Source organism: Montipora capricornis, chromosome 2 (assembly GCF_036669925.1).
Source record: "Montipora capricornis isolate CH-2021 chromosome 2, ASM3666992v2, whole genome shotgun sequence".
Lineage (NCBI taxonomy): Eukaryota > Metazoa > Cnidaria > Anthozoa > Scleractinia > Acroporidae > Montipora > Montipora capricornis.
Window position 1 is genome coordinate 3,229,853 of NC_090884.1, and position 22,500 is coordinate 3,252,352.

At 40.0% G+C, this 22,500-nt stretch overlaps 2 protein-coding genes and 1 long non-coding RNA gene across 4 annotated transcripts in view; 2 read left to right on the plus strand and 1 right to left on the minus strand.

Annotated features, from left to right (window-relative positions):
* The window catches only part of LOC138038487 (calponin homology domain-containing protein DDB_G0272472-like), an 11,975-nt gene extending 743 nt beyond the window's left edge, over positions 1-11,232 (plus strand). Inside the window, exons 3-7 of one of the 2 annotated variants that reach the window (XM_068884363.1) lie at positions 937-1,077; positions 2,282-2,356; positions 3,617-5,391; positions 7,711-7,879; positions 10,141-11,232. In XM_068884363.1, the coding sequence (XP_068740464.1) occupies positions 937-1,077; positions 2,282-2,356; positions 3,617-5,391; positions 7,711-7,879; positions 10,141-10,257 (2,277 nt within the window). In that variant the 3' untranslated portion in view covers positions 10,258-11,232. Of the gene's footprint in view, positions 1-936; positions 1,078-2,281; positions 2,357-3,616; positions 5,392-7,710; positions 7,880-10,137 lie in introns of both variants that reach the window. The other variant, XM_068884362.1, reaches the window with a different exon arrangement.
* A 605-nt stretch (positions 11,233-11,837) lies between these two features.
* On the minus strand, positions 11,838-13,466 carry LOC138037711 (uncharacterized). Its single transcript, XR_011130080.1, has 2 exons — positions 12,810-13,466; positions 11,838-12,357 (listed from the first exon to the last, which is right to left on the minus strand). It is a non-coding gene; the product is annotated as an uncharacterized lncRNA (long non-coding RNA).
* Positions 13,467-18,521: 5,055 nt separating this feature from the next.
* LOC138038459 (repulsive guidance molecule A-like) lies at positions 18,522-21,157 on the plus strand. Its single transcript, XM_068884326.1, has 3 exons — positions 18,522-18,930; positions 19,062-19,630; positions 20,079-21,157. Exons 1-3 carry the CDS (start codon positions 18,855-18,857, stop codon positions 20,769-20,771), a joined length of 1,338 nt encoding a protein of 445 aa, XP_068740427.1. The 5' UTR covers positions 18,522-18,854; the 3' UTR covers positions 20,772-21,157.
* Positions 21,158-22,500: the final 1,343 nt, after the last annotated feature.

The window sequence follows — 22,500 nt, forward strand, 5'->3', positions numbered from 1 at the left end:
GCAGGAGAAATTTGACGATTAACTATTTTTTAATTTTCTGTAATTAAAAACCATTATTTTGTACCTCTTAGGGGTGAAAAAAATTTCATGCCACCCCCACAAGACAGGCTCTTGGTATCTCTTAGGGGTTCTTTTTAAAATTTCCGACAAGCACCCCCCGTCCTTTTATATAGGAGTCCCCCCCCCACCCCCCGCGGGTTGAGCCACTTCTTTTCTTTTTTTTTTTTGGTTGAGCCCCTTCTGCTAGAGGGAATTCTTGCCCTTGGGCAAGCGGGATATTCTGGTAGATTTTGGTAGGGTAAGTGTTGTCTGGTTCTCCAAATTTGGACCTATAATGTTTTACAAAGAATTTTACCCCAGAAGGACATCACATTCTAGAATCTAGTCAAAGGAATAAATGAGAATAAATGTGCCAGGGAAGAAATAGTGGGAAGTGGGAGATAATAGAAAATTGTGTGGGCTATGTTTCCAGACCATGTAGCCCCTGTTGTTCAGTCTGACACAGGTGAAGAAATTGAGCAGGTACCCAAGAATTTTCTGTGTAAAATTTAGAAGAGACAAACCACACTCCCACATTTTGCAGTTTTTCTGATTCACTTTTTTTCAAGAAGAAAAGCTGCTGGTAGTCTGGAAATCAGTAAAACTGTAGTCTACGATGCCTTGGTTTCCTCTCTCCTTGAGTTTTCTCCTCTCTCTTTTTTTGTTAAATTGTATAAGCTGCATAGCTTGAATGCTTTTGAAGAAAAGTATATTTTGTAGTGCAGGCGGATAGATGAAAAAGAGAAATCCTCACACTTTTCTGGACAAACTATGCAATTGTCTCTTATAGACATCTAAAAAATTCAGATGCCTCCAGACAATAATAATTTGTTGAATTGTCCAGGTAAGTCTCTCGTTGTGAAATGCTTTTGATGTAGCTGTTGTTTTCCTCCATAGGATGAAAAAGCTCATCATGATTTGGAAAAGAGAAAACTTGAAGAAAACTTTAGGGTGGAAATGGAACAGAAAACTGAGGAGCACAAAAAAAGGGCATGCAGCAAAGAGAATTTACTACAAGAGAAGATTAAGAACTGGCAGGTAAAATAGGGAGGGTCTGTTTTTCCACAAACTTTGCAACCAAAAATTCATATACCGTAAAACACCAGCAGATAAGCGGCAACCTTTTCCAAAAAATCATCGCAAGAAATCGGGGGTACGGCTTATCTGCGGGAACATTTGAAAAAGCCTGCTTGCGGTGTCCAGGTTACCATCTTCGCGTGCGATCTCATGCCTGGTTACTAAGCTACGAACGTTAGTTTGCAAGACAAATAGCTACCACCCTGCCAAAATAAACACCCTCAGATAAGCCCCACCTCAAATTTAGTAGCTCAAATTTAGGCAAAAATAGTTTTTTGAAGGAAAATCAAAAGAGATCTAAAGTCGAGTCTTCAGACGTCTTCTTCATTCACTCTTCATCGAACGTAAACTTACTATTAACATTGCAACCGAAATACCCACAATTTTAGCACTTTAATGTAATGAACATCGTTTCTACCAACTTTGACTTATGGTTGATCGTTTTCTGGTAATTGTTGACAGGAATTTCTTCATTCAAAACAGTTTTTCGATAGATTTTTGCATTAGTTACAACAAGAACGTGAACGGACCTTTGCACAATAAATAAACAAATAAATATTATTGGAGAAATAAATACATAATATTATTAGTGTACTAAATTATCGCTCCTCTCAGGGGTTTTTCAAGGCCAAGGCAACGAATTATTGAAGGTCAAGCGAATGAACTGACATGATTAAATAAGTAGTTTTGTTAATGGATGTTTCTAAGTGCACTGTCAAGTGCCAGCAGCCGACTTATTTAACCCAATCCCACCGAAGGGCAACACTGTCTAACACCAAAATACTTGTCAATGGGGCCAGTTGAGGGGATGAATGGGTCCATAACATCATCTACAATAGGTCCACTCAAAAACTCAATTTGTGTTGCTCACCGACACCTTTTTTACCCAAGATGTCGCTATTTCAAGGCATGTCCTTTGAAAACAGTGCACCGTAGATGCTTTCTTTCTATTTTTTTCCTCTTTACTGTTCTTGGCCCCCTGTAAAGTGTATGACTTTCAGTTCAATGACCAAGCCATTGAGATCCCCGAGAGTAACTATAATTATTTCACAAAAATGCAATGCTGAAATGTTTAGAACTACTTGGAACTGGATTCGGCGAATTAGGCGAATATTATTGTAATTAGAAAAACGATTCAACTGAGGTAACCGTTATTTCTTTATAGGAAAAGCACTTAAAAGCGTTTAAAGAGGCCGAGGATCTTCGGATGGAGTTGCGTAAAAAGAATGTAGCGGTGAAGGTAAAGCGTTGGATCTATTTTCTTCGCTTACTGCTAGCCTGATATCTTTTCCCGTTCCCTCGAGCTCATCTTTCAAAGGGAATTATGGTCAAGTCGCCCGTAGGTCATCTCCCCTTAAGTGATGTCGCCCAAAATCACTGTCGAAGATTTCATCGTGTGCAATAATTGAAAATTGCACTGATACATTCGATGTACGCTACTTAACTAAGCAATTCCAACGCAACTTTCTGAGTACGTTTAAAATGACTGGCGTGAAGAGAGATACGCAAACAAGGCAGTGCGCGTTTGTCCGTTGTTTCATTTCATGGAATCGCAGATATTCGCAAACCACTCAGGTACGCCCCTCGTTGGTTATCTATCACTTCATATCCAGCGCGCCCTCGTAGAATAATTAGGGAGCTTACGAAACGAGGACGACGACGGCTACGAGGACTTCATTTAAAAATACGAGTTCGCGTTATTTATATCACTACAAAACTATTTCATGTCGTTTCGCGTTAAAAATGTGTAGTAACTGTTGAGGAATTAAACTGGTATGAGTGGGTTGGAAGCCTAGAGAGAGAACTGAAAATTCATCGTCATGTGCCAACGTCCTCCACAGAACCTTGAATTTGGTCATTTCACGTCGTCATTTAGGAGATGACGGCAAAGAAATGTACCAAAGTCTAAAACGCACGTGCAGAGCGTGCAGAGCCATTGTTTTTGCTCACTAAACCTATTGTTTTGTAGCGTCGTCGTTGCCGTCGGCGTCGTCGTTTCGTAAGCTCCCTATTGTTAACTATTCACCTCCGCGCAGCTTGCCCGTGATTTTTGCGCGAAAATATTGTAAACGTTGCAGGAATATATGAGTTAAAACCATCTTTTTGTGCTATATTATCTCACTGTTCAAGTATGTACTAAAGTTGCTTCGCGTCTCGGTAAATATCCACCACTAGCCACCTCCATTTCGGTGAATATTTGTTACTTTATATCTTGAGCCAATAGGCAAACAAGGCCGCGCGCGTTAATCAGACTTTTATATCAGTACGGTAATTTTAATTGTAACTTTCTCCAACAGTTTCAAGGTGAATAAAAGCGCGTTTAGCCATATCAGTTTTGCGCAAGGTGCCTTTCGGGCGACTTGACTGGTAGGCCTCTTATTCCGGTCAAGTCGCCCGAAGAGGGGACAAGAATCGAGTGGAAAGGCCTGCCTAAATTACCAAGCTGCCTCCACTTCGATGTCAGAAAGCTGAGTGATAATGTGTCTTTTCCTTTCCTCAGACAAAGGCGATTCAAACACAGGTGAGCGTCGAGGACGCCTCAACGATGGCTCAGGTCGAATCCCGAAGAGTTGATGCTGGGATACAAGTGGAAGAGACTTCGGACCCCGATCACCCCGCGAATCATGACGAATGTGTCCGAAATCTAAACGAAGCTAATCGAAAAACGAGTGTCTCTGAGAAACGAGGGGGAAGAGAGGAAGAAATTAAGGGTAGAAAAACCTACAAAACAAAAGCGAAAGATGTTATTCGAGAAAAACGACGGAAAAATGCGAAAAACGAAAATGGAGAAGAAGCTGAAAAAGTGGAAGGCCTGGATGATAATGATATAGTTGGCGAGCCGAAAGAAGAACATGGAGGGTCACATTTTTCGCAAAGGGGTTCCCAGCAAGAGGTCATTGCATCGCTAAGTGGAATAATGTCTGAGAAACACGTGAAATTCAATGATTCCAGTAATGTCCGATTGGAGTTAAGTTCCTTGCAGACCTTTCGGGAGGAAGGCAATACACCTCTACTCTTTAGTAAAACCCCAAGACGAGGAAAAGAAACAACCCGCCACGCGGAAATGAACTGTGAGATTGACACAGAAAAAGCTGACATGAACAATTCGCCGGCTTTGATCGCAGAGAACGTTACATCGGTGAAGAAACAAGAAGATTCGATTCACGAACTTGGGGTTTGCGTCGAAAAACCTGGAAACGAGCAAGAGTCAAATAGCGGTGATGTCGTAAGAGGGGCTGAAAGTGCAAGACAGGACGAGAACGATGAGAAAATGGAGTTTACTGAATCCTCAGTGTCACAGCTGGAAGAAGAACAAAGCCAAGCTTTGTTTGGTGATCATAAAATCGTGGGAGTGAGATCGAAAAAAACTTTATGTAAAGAACTGAGCGAGGAGTCTAAGAGCGCGAAGGTGAAAAAGCGAAAAATTAATGAAAAACCGGAAAATATTAGGACCAAGAAAAGCAAAGAAGTGGCGCCAACGGTTGAGGAAATGCCACAGGATGAAACTGAGGTCGAAAAAAGCAAAGCGGAAGGTGGGAGAGTTTTACGAAGCAGAGGAAAGAAACAAAAAGGCCTGGGTAGAGATAGTGAGGACGAAAAATCAGGGAAGAAAAATTCCAAACAGAATCCACTTGAAAGCGACGAAACCGCAGCGACGGAGAAATCCAAAACAGATGATACGGACTTGAAGGGTCGCGAACCTGTCATGTTCCTCGCGTCATCGCCTCAAGATCACCAGATTGCCGATAAAACCGTGCTGTCATCAAATGAAATTGATACGCATGTTGACAACTTGTGTCTATTGAACGAGGTCACGAGTCACGCGACACAGTGGCTACCGGAAACGGATGCAGACCGGTGCAAAGGAGTCAGGGATTATAGCGCCGACCAGGAGAGCTGCGTGGCTTTAGATCATAATCGGATCAGAGCAGTTGAAGAGAAGCTCAATCATGAGTGTTTACATAGTAGACTGGATGGAACGAAAACAGGGAACTCCCCAGGTGAGGCAGAAAGTAGCAAATGGGACAAACCCGTCGGAAGAAATGACCTGAAAAAGGAATTTTCTCCCAGGAAATACAACATACGTAAGAGAAAGGAAAAAGGGAAGGAAAACGATGGTGGCGTTGATTGCGGCGAAGTTGTACTGCGTGGTAATCACAAAGCAAAATCAACGAAAGAAAACAACGGCGCTAAAAAGCAAGAAAAACTGTCGAAAGAAGCAGGCAAAGCTCTGAAAGGAAACGCTGAAAGTGTTGACGGAAGAGGAAAGAAACGGTAGGAATGTTATCAAATAATAAGTACACCTACTCTTACGAAAAAGAAAAAAAATCAAATTGATCATTTGGCCTTTTAAGGACCCCATTTGTGTAACATGATCTGTTATGGTGTATATAGATCCTTACCCCTTCAAAAATTACGTCGCCGTATAACACGTGTGTTTGGTAACAATTCAAATAACAGATGTGATAGGTAAGGTGACTCCAACAATAGGAATAAATGATTTTAACATAAGTTTTGATGAAGTGTCTTTTGATTTAGTAGTGAAGAAGAGCAGGTAATTAAGAATTCTCCAAATCAAATGAAATTTAAAATAAAACTCGATCAAGCTAATTCATAGGTGATTCACTTTAATGCGAAAGAAACGTTTCAAAGAATGCGTAGCAGGAAGTTGTCCTTTCCACCAGGCCCTTCTCTTTAGATGTCACGCCTGAACGTTGCATGACATCCTAAAGGTTTGGTATCTCTGTTGCTCGGTCAAGGATGGTAAAAACTGTGGAAGCAGAGTTCAATGAACCAACAATGAAGCCGACTCAGGGAGTTCAACCCGGAGCATTTTGACTGGTGGAGAGCAAGATTTTTTCGGCCAATGATAAGGTTTGGATTTGCCCTTTCAAATGAAACTCTCTCAGAAGTCACAGTACTACTACTTTCCTATGGTGCTGTTTCTTATGCTTTGCATGCAAGATGGCTGTTAAGTTTTACGCCTGCCACGAACGGTATCCCAACGTGTGACCAGTCAAATAAAAGCTACTGTGCTACTTTCCTATAATTCTATTTGCGGAACTGTGAATCTTCAAGTGGTTTAAAAGTTCCCAGTATACAAAGTTAATCCCAAAGTGTGACCATTGGATGATTAAAGCCTCTAAGCATTGCTTCCTTAGGTGATATTTTCTATACGGTAAATCCTTAAGTGGTTTAAGTTTTCTAGTCTGCTGATTTAATCTTAAAGTGAAAGCTACTGAGAAGGAGTATCCTTCAGTGATGGTTATTCTTATTTATTTAGATCAAATTCTATTTGAAAGTGTGAACGTAAAAGCTCACTTAACGGTGCACTGTTTCACACTAGTCAAGGTACAATCATGGAAAAAGGTGTTGGGAAGTTATCATCCCTTAGAGATAACCCCCCCCCCCCCTCCCCCTTATCAATGTTGGATTTTCCACGAAACGAAATGGTGACTTTTCTTGCAATATTGAATATGGGGAAGGAGGTGGGGGGGGGGGGGGTCACAAGAGGATGGTATTTCCCAAATAGTACAGCCAATAGTTAGAACAATGGAATTAGGTGTGAAGTGAAGTGATTCGTGCAACCCTCCCCACACCTTTTGTCACGATTGTATTTCCCTCATTTTCCACTCTGTGCAAGACAAGGAGTAGTTTTTGACCATGAAAATGAAATTCAAAGTAAATTCTTTAAACTATATCCTGTTATATATTTTACTATGCCTGCCTGCTTGACCTTGGAGTGGCTCAGAATAATTTGCTTACTTGAGAAAACATATTTCAGAGGCTTGTTTTCCCCAATTTGATGTTTATTTTTAGCGCTTTTAGGCGTGAAAGTGTAAAATATCAATTTCAGTTGTGTGGTAGGTCCACCATAACATTTTTTTTCGCGGTTTTTATAAGTGGCCTGCTAAGTTGACGCCAAGATGGCGGAACAGAATCCTTTCGCAGTTGGGTAACGGTGTGGAACTCGCGTTAAAATCACATTCCGCGACTAGCACCACTGTGACAATGAGGTGTCATGTATTTTGTGAAAAAGGGCTCAACTTGGCCTTAATTAGAGAGATCATTTCCATTTAAAAACAAAAATAACTTATTTCTTTTTTTTTTTTTTTTGGGCGGGGGGAATTCCCCAACCTTTCCCTTACGTCTATTAACTTTTTTTTCCAAATGAAACAGTTTATGGCGTAGTGATATTAAACCGTTACCTAGGTAATTACTCTCACCAATCAGAACGAGCGTAAAAACAGCGCAATGAACCAATCAAGATCCGAAAGAGTCATCCTCGTAATTTTCGCGGGAAACACGTGGGTGCAATTCGGGTCTGGTTTTGGGTTCTCATTGGTTGAAAAAATGCGCAGTTTTTTAAGCCAGTGTTAATGTCCTGAGTGAAAAAAGCACTAATATCCGGCCTGTTTGATTATGGAAAGATTATCCACGGTTCAATTTTTTACCCCTCCTCTCCACCATCGATTCTTCTTCTCTCCCGGAGGGAAAAAATCTTTGCAACTGTCATTTTGTAGAAAAGCAAAATTATTAATACCAAAAACAGTGCTCAGTGTTCAGTCTACGATTTCTTGTTGTTATTTCCAGAAAACCAGCGCGGAGCATGCGCAAGGTGCTTGCCCCAGCTGACCAGCAGTCCAGAACAAAAGAAACTGCAAACGCTGACCGCTCTCCTATTTTAGAAAACACCAAAAAGCGCAAGACCTTATTTAACTCCCGAGAAAATTCCATCGTCATATCTTGCACGAAAGATCAGGTATGTGACGAGAAACAAGATACATTGTTTGTGTTTTTCGACGATCTTGGTCGGCCGATCTTGGCTCGGCCCGCAGGGTGTTGTGGTCTGTCTTCTGTGGTATATCATGGGTTGGGAGGGTAAACGGTGGGAAGTCGAACTGTGTAAGCGACTTAGTGTCTTATTGTTGACTCTCCATGGCAATTGTCCCTTATAAATAAAAACAAGTGTGTCCATTGCGTTGGGTGCGGCCTCGAGCCGCATAAAAAAGTGACACTTAAAAACTGATAAAACACTCCTCATCAGAATTCTTTATATAAAGCATACTAATAAGGCCTTGTTTTTCTTGTATGCTCTCCGCTCACAATTTGAACCTTTGTGGGGACTCGCAGAGGTACACGCTTTTTGTGAAATGTTTTATGAAGCCGTTCAATAAACTCGCAGCTCGTGTTTTATCGGGTATAAAACCACTCGGCTCCACCTCGTGGTTTAAAACCCGATAAAATACTCCTGTTCGTTTATTAAACAGCATATAAACGTTGAAACGTGGACCACTGAGTTGTAACTTTTTAAGTTGCATTCAAATTTCTTCAAACCAGACTGTATAACCAAACTATGTCTGCTTGCCAACCTGCCAGGGGCACGTTTCTCGAAAGTCCGGAAAACTTTTCGGGCCCGAAAAGTCATTTGTGAGCCTACCAACCGTTTGTTCAGGAAAGCCGATCTTTTAACATGTTTTCAAGGTACCAAAAAGCGAACTAAAGGTGAAGTTTGACGACTTAAATCCTCTCCGTTCTTGAGATAGAAAGGGAATTCTGACACCCGAAAATGACCCGTAAAGTTTCGGGACTTTCGAGAAACGGGCCCCTGGCCCGAGTTGCTGGAAGCATGATTAGTGCTAACCAGCGTTAAATACAATGGAAACCTATAGGTTTTGATACCTCTTGAAGGACCCTGGTCAGCCACACCCGGCATGTTTTTGTTGACATACGGGAGTTTTGGTGTTGTATTACTCTTGGGCCCTGACCAAACCAAAAATAATCATGAGAAAATGCGAGATATTTTTATCGGCTCACTTATATTTATTTGATAACCAAAACGTTGGCAATGAAAACAAGGCAAGACAGTTTAATTTAGTTTAATTCGTTGCTTGCGCAGTACTTTGTAAATAATTATAAGCAGTATTGAGTCTCAGTAAATGTAAACTAAAGATGGTCTCATTTGTCGCTCACGCAAATCGCAATACACGCTTGTAGCATCAGATGAAATCTCTTATTCTACGTTCCTAGAATTTCTTCGTTTTAAAGTTTACCAAATCCTCAAACGGGTGTTGAATTATCCGACAAAAATTTCTTCTTCCTGTTAAGTAAACACAAGCTGACCTCTATAGTTTATTTATCAGTTTTATTATCGGTGAGAAAATGAAGATAAAGCTTTTACAGATTGTAATAGCGATCAGTATTCAAATGTTTGCCTCGCCCTGTGTTCAGTGCTGTCAGCTCGAGCGGAAGACACGCGTAACATTATTTGAACCAGAATCATCGATCCGACGAGTGAATTCGCTGTTCGTTCTCCACTTTCCAGAAATGATAATACACTGATTTTGATCATTCTAGCCGTTAAAGGAGCACTGCCATGAGCTGCGCATGCTCGACTTTGTTTGCTCTCGAGCCCACGGAAAATTCTAGCCGCCATCATGGATTCACGCGTGAGTCACGTATATTCGCCGGAGTTTCTCCTTTGTCCACCATGGCCCTCTCCAGTGGACACCATTTTGAATTTGTGGATTCAACTTGAAAAAAGTTAACCTAACACTTTTCAAGTTTTCATAAGACGCTAGTGCATGCGCTCTCGTGACAGTTTCCCTTTAAACGCCCTCTGTTCTTCGATGAATCACAATTGAATAATTGCGCTATTCCTCGCTGCTAAGAGAGGATGTTGTTCAACAACGATCTCCGTTTCCACTCGATAACATGTTGCGAAGAGCAAGTCATACATAAATAATGATAGAAAATGAAATTCTAATAAACATAGCTTATTTTTATGTCCGATGGAAACAGATTACTTTGACAGTCACAGAATTCGCAATTTTCGGTTACACGGAAAATGGCGACAGAAGTGTTGTGGGCGCGCAATGTAATGTGGGTGACTAGGGTCCTTTGACTAACGGTTTAACGCTAACCAGGCTTTGAGCAACCGGCCTCTGATTGCAATCGGTTAACCTTGACTTTCGTTGTCTGTCGCCTTGTTAATGCTAGTATCTTTTAATTCCTTTGAAGCAGACTTCATCTTTTGAGAACACCAAGCTCTCCAAAAGCCGCAATGGCACTGGTATACCCCCGCCACTTTCGGCCTTCTTGAGAAGTTTCATCGTTCCCAAGCTGAAGAAGTCTCTCTGACACCATCTTGGGCGTGGCGCACGAGTCATAGGCAGAGACTGGGAATGAGCATCGCAAGTTGAATCCATATCTTATAAATATTTAGTTTTCAAGAGTTTTACCAATTTTGGTCTCAAGTAAAATTTTGCGTGCGAAACATGCAAGTCATCCTGGCTATTTATTTGTAATTATTTCAATAAAAGGAAAACGAAACGTTTTTGCGATGACGAAGGGATTTGTGTGCGTGAAAAAAAAAAGTTGAAACGTAAGGCCCAAGAGAGTTTTTGTAATAAAAAATCTCGAGACACTTTTCTTTTCTTTTTTTTTTTTGTGTTATAAGTTCTTAAAATGTTGTCAATTCAAGGATGGCCTTTTCAACTTTTTGCTCTAGGGGTTCTCAAGCAGTTAACAGTTCTTACATTGAAAATTGTTTGTTTGTAATTTTTAGCTATGCAAGTTTTAAAACAGGTGTATTTTTTTTGTTCATTCATAGGTTTTTTCTTTGTTTTATTAGCGCGAATTCTTAATAAGTTCGATAAAGTTTGGATCTCATCCTGTCCGAGGAGTTACCGTTTTCCCAGATTGTTTATATTTAGATCAGCTTTTAGTATAGTATAGTGCCTTCCCGTCTTGCGTGATTTCCCCTGTTATCCTTTGCGTAAAATGAAAAAAAAACATCTGAGCAAACGATCTCTTAAGTGGGAGCACTAATTAATTGTTCGCTCTTAGTGATAATTCTTGCTAAAAAGTAATTACATCCGACAACGTTGTTCGAACCGCTATTTGCACTAATGACTATTAATTAAAGGTGGCGCAATATTTAGAGTGATATGGTTGAGTTTTTAAATGAGTCTTGGCAGCATAAGATCTCAAATTTTAGTAGCGATTTCGTTTTCACATCTTGTATTGTAGCTTACTCTTCCGATTACTTCAGTTTTATAATTAATAAACTGTATATAACGAGGAGTGCAATAAATTCATCTTTGTGTTATCTCATACGCTATTTCTACTGTGTTTTTTTTTTTCTGGAACAATATTAGCCACAGCTTAACGTTTGGGATTTTTAAATAAAGCTTTTCTGTAGAGGCTACTGATACCTATACGGTTCTTGGTAAGTACAAACCGCGACTGCGCTATGAAGTGATCGGGTCTTTATTGGTTTCAACTAAACAAACACGCTTCCAAAAATACGAAATCAAAGCTGAGTATTTCCCCGCCTTTGACTAACACCTAGAAGTGTCTTTGCAGACAGCTGGCACGATAAATATGCACTATTCTCGTGTTAATGACTTGATATTTGTAAAATTCAAGTGCTGGGCACGATATTGACCTTGACAGAGGTAAATATGCTCAATATCTACCGTTTCTTCCGGAAACGATTTTCTTAGGAGGGGATGCACCTCTAAGGAACGGCGTAGCTGACTGGCTACTTTTTATTTTGCAGAATACCAGTTTTATTAGAGAGGGGTGCGTACCCTCTGTACCATCCACCTAGATGGGAATAATCATTTGTAATGTTTGTTACCCTGTAACGCGGGTTTCTTTATCACTTGAATGGTATTTTTGTGCACAGTGGAAACAAATATACTTTCAGACATCGATTGAGGCCGAAAGAATCTTTAATTTATTCTCCTACAAACTTCGTCATGTTTGCGTGTGCTTAATGTATTCAACTCTACAAAGAGGTCAACACAGCTTCAATTACGTTTCACGTATGGCGTGGATGTGTTTAAGTTTTAATGGGTTGTCATCGATCTTTTCGCTGAAAAATTTGATTTTTTTACAGGAAATCTGACAAAATTGGCCTTTGCTCTGGATAATTTTTTAAAGGCTATTGGCGTCCATATTTGCCTGGTTGTTTATACTGTCACATTTAGTAGGCGTGAAGCCGTTGCATGAATGTTACACCAAGTTTCTCCGGCTCTATTAGGAGAGGAAACGAAAAAGACGAGCATTTTAAAACAGAAGCAGCTGTTCAATGGGGGAGAGCACAATGTTGCGAGATCCATTAGCACAACAAGAAAAATCTACCCCCTGGTTCAAGCCATTTGTTAAGGCAAACATTGCTCTGTTCATAATGGTCCTTTCTGATTATCAGCAACAGTTTCTAGTATTCTCTAGCTAGAAAGAAAAGAAAAAAGAAGTAGAGATATAACGTCGCTTCTTGGCATTTGTTGGTGTTCTCTTTGTTCGTGATTCTGTAAAAAAATTTTGCTACAACCATCCCCCCCCCATCCTGCTAACGTGTAAAATTGCTTGCCACTGAAAAAGAAGAGCTCGTTAATTATATCGCCAGGTGGTGTAGATCACGCTCCTGGACTCGTTTCGGATACTCATTTAGACAGAAGAAAAACCAATTTAGAAATCCATTTTGAAATTGTAAAATTGTCATTTGCAAGCAGGCTCACGATCTGGGTGACCAGGAGAAAGACACGCGAGAGCATAATGTACATTTTAAAAATAATCGCGATAAGAAACATTTAATGGGCAGGGAATTTTAGATGCAAAAAGGGTTATTTTGCTTTCTTACAAATCCACGTGAGATAAATATTGATAAAGATCCAGTTAATTACCTTCCCCACACACAGGAAAATACAAATTGTTGGCTTGAATCTCTACTCTGTTCTCCCGTTCTTGCCGGCACACCTGGCTTCGGAAAATGGCCCATTTTGACATGGGAATTCCTCGTGTTTCACTTACGAGTCCCTTTCAAAAAACCCTGAGCTTTTGCCTTTTTGTCCATGAACGAATCCAATTCAAGTCAATTTTGACACGGGAATTCCTCGTGTTTAAGGAGCAAATTTACAAAAACACCCGTACCCCCTGCGTTTCATGTTTTCAAAAAAGATATAATAACAATTACTGATCCCGCTCTTTCAAGTGTTGTGTTGGAATATTACACCTTTTTTTTCCCCATATTTCTCCGATCCTTCTTGCGTTTAGAGTGACTGCTCGAGCACTTGATCTTCTGTAAACCCAACGAACCGTTAAATTATATTGGTGGCTGAATAAAGTCGAACTTCAGCGATTCAACAGGACTCCAACATATGATTTCACACCGGTCTACCAACGCAGCCATGAAGTCATCTGGAACCTGTTCAAGTGTAGAACAGGTTAAATTGGGGTTCTGACATTCATCTTATAAATGACAAGCTTTTCTTATATTTGTCGAGGACCGCAAATTTCGACAAATATACGGTGCATAATTCAGAGAAAAAATATTTCGGCCTCTTTTCATCTCATCAAGTTGCGTTGACCTCATGTTTTTCCATATAACCTCTGAAAGTAATTTGGAAAAGTTTGGCCACGATTTAACGACAAGGCCAACTAAATGCCAATAAATGGTCACAGAAGCTTTCAATGATATTACGATTACATTATTTCCCGCAAGTGGGAACCCAAAAGAGCCCCATCCTTGAAACCCAAAATTTGAATTTTTCAACTGGTGGTTCCAAAAAAACATAGCCTCTGGAAATATTTATATGTTTACTTGCAGGCGTTTCTTGACAAACCCTTCAGCAATATATCTTAACTTTTTCGAATCTTAATTTCCATCGTTTTCCTTTCCTGCTAGCTACAATATTTTGCTGTTTTTTTGTCGTAGCGCTTTGACGTCTGATGTTAAGTGATTCAACCATAGAATACTTCTGAGATTTCGATATCATTTTCTTTACCGTAAGCTGCAATATTGTGCCAATTTTTCGGAGTGTTAAGTTCCTCAATCATTCATATTTGAGGGGGGTTTCTCCTTAAAACCGATGTATATTTTTTAAAAATCAAGTTCGACCTCTTTCTGGCCCTTCAATGAGCGGAAAACCAGGAGCAGAGAAAACTACAACTTTGAATCAACATCATCCCACGGAAAAGCAACATAACACCGGTTCAGGATGAACTCCACCGCTTGATCGACCAAAAACAAAGTCCTCATCAAACGCGCCAAAATGTCACCTGTTTTTATTTCTCATAAAGTTGATGCCGACATACAGAAAGGCACCGAGTGACAAAAAAAAAACGACAGAGCTTGCAAAAACAGCAATATTAAGAGCTGCGACTTTAGAAGAGGCACTTTCAAAACATTGTCGATCTTGCACTGCCGTTTTGCGCGTCCGGTTTATTCATACATACCACATAAGTTTTTCTTCAATTCTCCCCTACAGAGCAATGCACAATAATTGGAAACGCCTCTAAATTATCCCGAAATAGTGAAGGTTCTTTGCGCCCACCAAGAACGACTCTTACTGCTATGAATATTGTATGAGCAAAGCATTGCTATTTCTATATCGGAAAGATTCCAAAGATCATGATTCATTTACTTTACAAAACAAGCCAAGTTGAGGATGTACTTGCCGAAAGTGCTGTCGCGAGAATGGAGTCACGAATTCGTTGTTTTTCTTGTAAATAAACATTTTTTGTTAGTTTGTTTTGGATTTTTCAAGACAATGACTGCCTCGGCATTTTAAGGTCAAGTTAATTTACCTCGCTTGTGCATGTTCTCTCAGCTTTGCCAATCACCACGGAATCTTGAGAAGACTATTAGCTGCCTATTTTTGCGCAATTTAAAAAACACGTTAATCAACAATACCAAGTTTAGTTGGAGATAACTCAGAAATAAGGAAAATTTTGTAACAAGGCGTACCCAGCGCGGAAAAAAACTCATAGGCCACGTTACGCTTAGTTGTATTCCAATCCGGCAAAAACTTGAAAGACTTGAAGTTGTCCCTCAAGTTTTCGTTCGAATATACACATGGTGACGCACAAAATAAAGGAAATGGGCCAAAAAAGGCAAAAATCGTCACTTCTTGCATCTTTTAAGGGTACTTAAAGCTTTCAATGTTAGTTTAGTTCGTGTGATAGTTATTTTTGCACCATATATTCGATCGTTCCTGTAATCTATAATCTGAAGCTTTTGAGACTCTTACAAACTTTGACTCAACTTCCTTTTCTACTCATACGTCAACGACCCCAGATCATATCATATAAAGAATAATAAATATTCACGAAATGTGTAATTTATTTAAACCAGAATTTTTAGCCCAATTGTCAAAATAATATGCCACCAGCCGCCTCAAACACGTTCAAATAATTTTCAAAAAAATTGTAACTTTTAAATTTGCTGCAAAAATGATAACGTGGTTTTACATGGAATGGTTGAGTTCTCAGTAAGTCCAATCTTAAAGGACATGAATTGTCATGAAATACTTGTTGATATTTCAATTAGTCTCGGTTTTAAACAGCTTGAAAAGTTTTAAAAAGGGGTTTTGTGCGTCAAAGCTGCCCTTGAAGAGCCAATAAAACAGGCATCCAGTAAAACTTGAAAGAGCAATACCTTCGCTAATAATAATCGAGTTGTTAATTTTACTCCAACGTGTGAGGTGACAAGACATATATATATTTCACTGCGAAATGTTCCTCTGACACAACTCTCGGTTCAGTTCAACGAGGCTAGAAAGACGGTGTTTCTCTTCAATGAGTCCAAATATGTTTTGCATTATGAGCTTCTTACAGTTGTATAGACCACCAGTGCGAGCAAACCTTAGTTTGGAATATAAATGTCTTGTAAGGATTCTTGCCAGTTTTCGAGAACACCATAAATACACTTGAAGACAAACCTTTATCTGTAAAACTTAGACTGCAAGCGAAAAAATATATTGGTTAACTTATCAAACCACTTTTAGTCCACTAAATCTGAAGGAATAACCAAGGACCTTCAACGCTTTATTTATTATTTAATAGGCTTCTTACTTCGTTTGGCATGGAGTAACCAGCCCTTAAATTTGCCCCGCCCCCAAATTTAGCGTCATTGTGAATTGTTTCAACCAAGATCATTCGGCTAGAAGAAGTGAAGATATATTTTTCTGCTTCGTTTCCAATTTATTTATATTTCCACGGTACAGTTGATGCCAACAAAGGTTTAGAAAGGATTGAGATGTATAGACAATTGCACGTACTAGCTATTGGTAGTGCTAGAACCCCTGTGGACTTGAAGAGGTTAATCTAGCTAATTTTTTACAAAATGTAGAAAACCAGGAAGATATTTAGAATTTTTAAAAATTGTGAGAAAGCCATTCCGAGCGAAAAATACGCGAATTCAAAGGATTTTGCTCTCGATTGTTACAAACTTGGCGTGAAACGTACTAAAAAATGTTCCGCTTGGACTGTACTCGCATGGCAACTAAAATGTTTGTTTCATATTCGCAACAAACTTGTTATATTAGTTACTCTTCTTCTTTTTTCAAATTGTGATGGGATACGAAAGTTCGGTTTGCCGGCTTATAGCCAACAGATTACCTGACTCTGACAGCATTTTTCAACAATAGAATCGTAAAGATACTTCTAAATGCCTTTCGTTGTTTGCGTATATAGAAGGATATTTATTGGAATTCCGATTGTGTTCCTTCTCAGCAGTGTCTTGTGGTTTCTTGGAAATCATCGGTTCTTCTCGAAACCAGTTCTTTCCCAAAGACCCACTAGATTTCTCGAACGACTATAAACAGGCAATATGCATAGAATGAATTATTCTGCATCCCTCATGAAAACTAATTTGTCTATAATCAGCTCAAACTCAGTTGGAAGCTTTGAAATGTGTTCATTTTTTTTGGACAAAAATGACCCACAGAGAGAGTGCCACCTTATCTGCATAAACTTGAGTCTCCCACAGACTTTAATTTTCGATCTTGAATTCCAAACAAACAGCAGTTCTTGGCATATGTTATTACAGTCTTAGTCCGACAACAGAGCTTAAATCGCGCCGCATAATTCCTTTCTGTTTCAACAGCGGGAATTCGAAACGATCTTCAGTTGAGGAACTAAATCCTGCTTAAAACAATCACAGAAAGTTGTGTTAAGTCTCCTTTGTAAATTGTCAGATAACAGAGATCATCTTAAGAGACAAACTTTACGATACATTTAAAGAATTTGATTGGTGATTGGATTGTTGATTTTTCTTTAAATAGTGAAAATGTGTGGGCGTAGCCGGTAACAAACAAAAAGTGGCCTCTAAATAAAGTCTTTCGGTGGAATACACGTCTAAGGAAATTTTATCTCGATTAGCTAGGCCTTGTTAAAATTTAATCGACACATATTTGAAAAGCAGTTGGACACTCTGAAAGTCTCGTAACATTCGAATTTGCAGGAACCACAGGAAATTAACTTGCTTCTGTTCAAAACCCATTTTTATTCGGCATTCTTGTGACTCAAACTTATTCATCATCACAGCACTAAAAATTGTTGTTCTCTCGTTGGATAATTCTCGATGTGTGCACACAGATTCCTTGCCATTGTCATTCTATTTCTCCTGCTGAGCCTCTTGCCAGGAGAATGATGCATAGAGCGCGCTCCATAACCCTGAAATGATACCACCGGAAAACGATTTTTGTTCCCTCGCAACATGAAGAAACAGGAATATTGTTTAGTTTAAGGCGGTACGTCAGTTGAATCGGATGAGAACTTGGTATTTTCACAGCACGAACTCCGAACCTCGGACTCTTCAATAGAGTTATGCAAAGAGTTAGAAGCACAGTGGAAGCAATCACCGTGTTTGAGATGCGGAAAACAGGGCTAGGTCATCGGAAGATAGATTAATTTAAACCCGCTTTGTAAAAATATCGTCCAATTCTTTATCATTCAGATAAGCCTTTTTGTTATCTTTGACCAGAGCCCTCCGAAATGTGACATTTCTAATTTTGCGAAGTGTTGAACTACAAAAGTCTAATTACGCAAAGTCAACAAAGGGCTGTAATTAAGACCTCAATAGAGCGAACGCCTTCGCCAGCGCAAAGGGATTTAGACGGCTTAAACTGGACACTCCATGCTGACTTATTCCTACAATATTAGCTTCATTTTTGCGCAAAAATTTCTTCGCGTCATTATGAAGCAACAAGCTCTACAGTTCTTTTGTTGTTTGAGGTAAGAACGATCAGTCGGAGTCTACTGTGGTTGTGTCAACACCTCGACCTTCTTTGTAATTTTCACCCACCGTACGCCAATCAACTAGCGAGAGAAGAAAAATACAAAATTATGAATGACAATTCTCTCAATTATGTACGAGTTCCGTGCTGGATACTAGCATACGATTGGCTCATTAAGAAGCTACACTTTGAATAGCCGCGGGCGATAATGCAAAACAGCGAGAACCAATGAAACACGAAAGAAAGAGGAAGGTAGTTAATTAGAATGACAGCTGTTTTGGTGGTAGCAGTGTGACGGGAAACCTCACCAGGGGGTACGGGCGAAAGCGAAAACCCCCTATAAGAGCTTACCCATTATCCCAAGCCTTTTTATTTTAGCGCGTCATTGCTGAGAACGGACGCTCGAATCATCAATTTCACGAAAACATTTATTCTATCGATGCTCCAGGGCTAAGCTCCCTCGATCGGCGCTACCGAGGTCACGGAGGGCAGCCTTAGACATACCAGCGGCTTTGTTTAATCACTACCTTTGTGTAAGCGCTGTCAACTTTCTGATTGATAAGTGAATTGAGTCACTTCCCATCAAACAAATTGGCCAGATCGCAGAGTGAGCCATTTGAGACTCAGCTCGGAGGTTTAGTTTCACAGCACAGTCCATGTTCTGCAAGCAGTGAATATGAGCGTCAACTCAGACGGCGACCTCAAAGGGATATGAGTTTTCGCCGAATCAAAACAGGACTGATTGTATTCTACCAAGCGCTTCTATCGACTTGTTTATTTCCGCAAGGTAAGTAGACAATTTTTAGAGCACTTGATCGCTCGCCCGTTTTAGCGCCCAGGGTAGAATCTCGAAAGTGTTTTGATGTTCGTAAACGCAAATATTCTAAACTTGCTCCTTTATCTTATTTATGCCGTCAGTGCTGGTAGCCATAGCGGGACAAGACGTTTGCTTACAAACACTGAACGATCGATGCACGAATCCGTACACGAGAACTGTTGATGCGGCACAAGAACCTATATCTGATGAAGTGATGTGCACCGCGTTGGGCATTTATTTACATTGCGTAGAGGACGTTAAAAAGACAGAAATTACTTGTAACTCAAACCTGTATTATCATACTATTTCTACTTTAATACCAAGACTTATGACAGACCGAAGTTGTGGGAATGTCTCGCTTCCGATAAACCAAACAGCTGTGATTGTGGATCCGGATACAGTGGAATCGGCTACGAGACGACCGGTTGCTCCAACCTGTGTTCACTTTAAACACAAGCAAATAAAACTATCAAGCGGGAAGGGCAAACATAATCCACAGCGGTTTCGTCTGTGTGCTCTTTTCGGGGACCCGCATTTAAAAACATTTAAAGACGAAAGGCAAACTTGTGTCGTTCAAGGCGCTTGGCCACTTATTGACAATGATTATTTTTTGGTGCAAGTTACTAACGTACCAGTCGTTAAAGGATCGAGTGCCACCGCCACCAGCATGGTAAGAACTATTAAATTATTTTGAACTTCCACACATTCTTTCAAGGAACGTGTTCAAACAACTTATCTTCTGAATTATGCATACACGTCCTGGAGTTTCGGGCTTATTACAGTTCAACGCGGACCCTGACAGGTCGCCAAAATCACGACATGGCGTCCATTTGGAAAATTATATGTATTCTCTATTGCTCCTACCCGCAGCCGCTCAAGTCATTCATACACCCCATTCATCAAAATGTACACTGTTGTAATCTGCTTTACATCGATTCAACTCCTTCGCCTGATTTGAGCTCTGTTGTGATGAAACTAATCACGTATCATCATGAAATTTGTCTCTAGAATTAAGTAATCCATCATCTAATTGAACACAAGAACCTGTCGAATATGATTGATCGAGTTTGGCTGTTCGCGTTTTAAAGCATCCATGTGCCTAATATTTTTTGTTTCAGATCACGGTGATGATAAAGCCAAAAGGAAATGGCTGTGTCCTTCAGAAACTATATCGCGCCCGAGCTGGTTCACTCCCTGCTGTTTTCCACGATGGAACTAGAGAAACAGGACCAAAGGATTGCTCCGCAGCGATTTATCCCCGACATAAAGGTCCCCAAACTCACATCGAGATTAAAATCTGTTACATTAGAACAACTATAATTATCCGTCAGGTTGGCGAATTTCTGACGTTTCACGTAAAAATTCCCGAGAAGTTACTTCTTAAGTTTCCGACAACCGGTCTCTGCGTGACTGGATGCCCTCCTCGACAGCGCATTGATTATAGAGAACTTCTATCCTTTACGGACTCTCAGCTGGCGAGAATGCGCCCGCGACGCAGTAAAATGTCGCGAAAAGAAGCTTATGCAAAGTGTAGCGAGACTAAAATAACGGGATTCTATCTGGACTCCTGTTTATTCGACCTCTTAACTACAGGGGATAAAAACTTTAGCTCGGCTGCATGGCATGCGCTGGACGACTCGTTTCTTCTTGATGAAATGGGAACTTTGCGAGATCTGCAAAGCTACAACACTACGCAGCCCAAAGGCGATCCGCCAATTCAACAGAGAAACAACTCTGGAAACCCAACCTCTACACATTCTTTCTTTGAGCTGTGGACTTGGATGTTGATTCTGTTTGTATTAGCAAGATGACAAAGAATATTTTTTCGAACGGCATTGAAATAATTTGTAGGTCAACGTCTTATGATTTAGCTGAAGAGATACTATTGAGTGTACTTATAATTTAAGAGAATGATCAGTGATATTCTTACTTCCCCGTGACAACCCCGCGTTGAGTACGTGCCCGATGGAAAGTAAGTTTGCATAAAAGAACAAAAAACTGGAATGTTAGAATCAGACATTTCCTGTATGTTTGGTGATATTTTCAAAGTGAGCGCGGATCAGGGTGCAATTTATTTGTTTTGTATATTTTCGATTAATTTATAAAACCACAAGTCAGGGCATTTTATCAATACACTCATACACACACCGCGTACACAACACACACGACGAAAGAAATAAATTTGATCACAAAATGATTTACTTTGCTATTAATTGTTTGGCTACCCACATTACCGCGAAATATTCGCCCAATTTTGCCACGCCGTATCGGTTTCGTATTTCGATAATGGGGAAATTTTCGGTGTTGCTTTGTTATTGCTAAAGCCCTTGAAAATTGCCAGTTTCCCAGTGGCAATTTACGGGTTAAGAGCAGACATACTCTCTCGGATATGGCATATCTGACCCAATCTAACCCGATAACCACAAACTTGAACTGGGAAATGTGGTGCTATCTTCGGCTCGGACGTTGAAGGAGATAAGGCGGATTTTAATTTACGTCTCGCATGGGTGCGAAGCTTCAATATGCTCTCCAGAATCGTAAGATAGTACTTCACGACGCTCATACCGCAGAAATATTCTTAATTGCATTATATTCAATCACTGGTACATGGCAGAGGTTGAGGAGGCGAAAGCTCAAATTTTCGTGTTAAAGTGTCCTGCCTTCTCGCGTATTGTTTAATTCCTCCTCTCTTGTCACCGCCGACTCGCTGGGGGGGCTGTTGAAACTACATGAAATAATTTGACTGAGATTTCTGTCAATATTTTACAGTTACGGAAAACGACCCTTAAAAAATCATGGCAACTGTACAACAAATGCCAGCCATTTTCCGCGTTTTGTTTGTTAACATCTTAAATTCTCGTTGTCTTCGCAACATTTGGCGACTAGTGAAATAAAAAGGAAAAGTGACTGGGAAAAGGTTATGTGAGATTGGATTACGTCATGTCCTTCTTAAAAAAATTCTTCGCCAATCAGAGCGACGCTATGTTTACAGTCCTGGGTGACCTGAACTAGAATAAAAAGTCTACTTTAATTTGTTTTTATGGACACTTCAGGCGGGTTCCTCCCAGAGGAGCTGTTGAACGTTTTAAATGTCAAAACAATTAAAATTTTAAAAACAAAGTTGCCATCAAGAAATCTACGCGCTTGCTAACTCGAAATGAGAAGAGTGGAGCTTGATCAATAACATTCAAAATTGAGATTTCTGCTTAACAGTCCAATGAACCCAAAGATTGCGAGCGACACTGACATATGGGAAAAATATGTTACATGTAGAAAAGCTAATCTATGCATGATGAAGGCGGTCTTTTATGATCATCGAAAGCGGTAAACACTACTTTAAACAGCAGCATTGATGAAGATTGTCATTCATTCACGTCTAATTACGTCAATTATGCTTAACTTGTCACTCCCGCTCCAAACGCACACGACGAACGCGAAAAAACGGCTGTTATCAGAAAAGGAAGTGGAAGCTTTTTTGGTAATAAAATGAAAAACGTTTTTCGAGGAGCGTTTTCATTGTAGAACAAGCGCAGAAGTAAC

Bases quoted from the DNA above. Each gene is read 5' to 3' on its own strand.
- LOC138038459 (XM_068884326.1), top strand. From the start codon at position 18,855: ATGAGTTTTCGCCGAATCAAAACAGGACTGATTGTATTCTACCAAGCG. The intron at 18,931-19,061 runs GTAAGTAGACAA...TTATGCCGTCAG, and splicing joins GACTTGTTTATTTCCGCAAG to TGCTGGTAGCCATAGCGGGA. The intron at 19,631-20,078 runs GTAAGAACTATT...TTTTTGTTTCAG, and splicing joins GTGCCACCGCCACCAGCATG to ATCACGGTGATGATAAAGCC.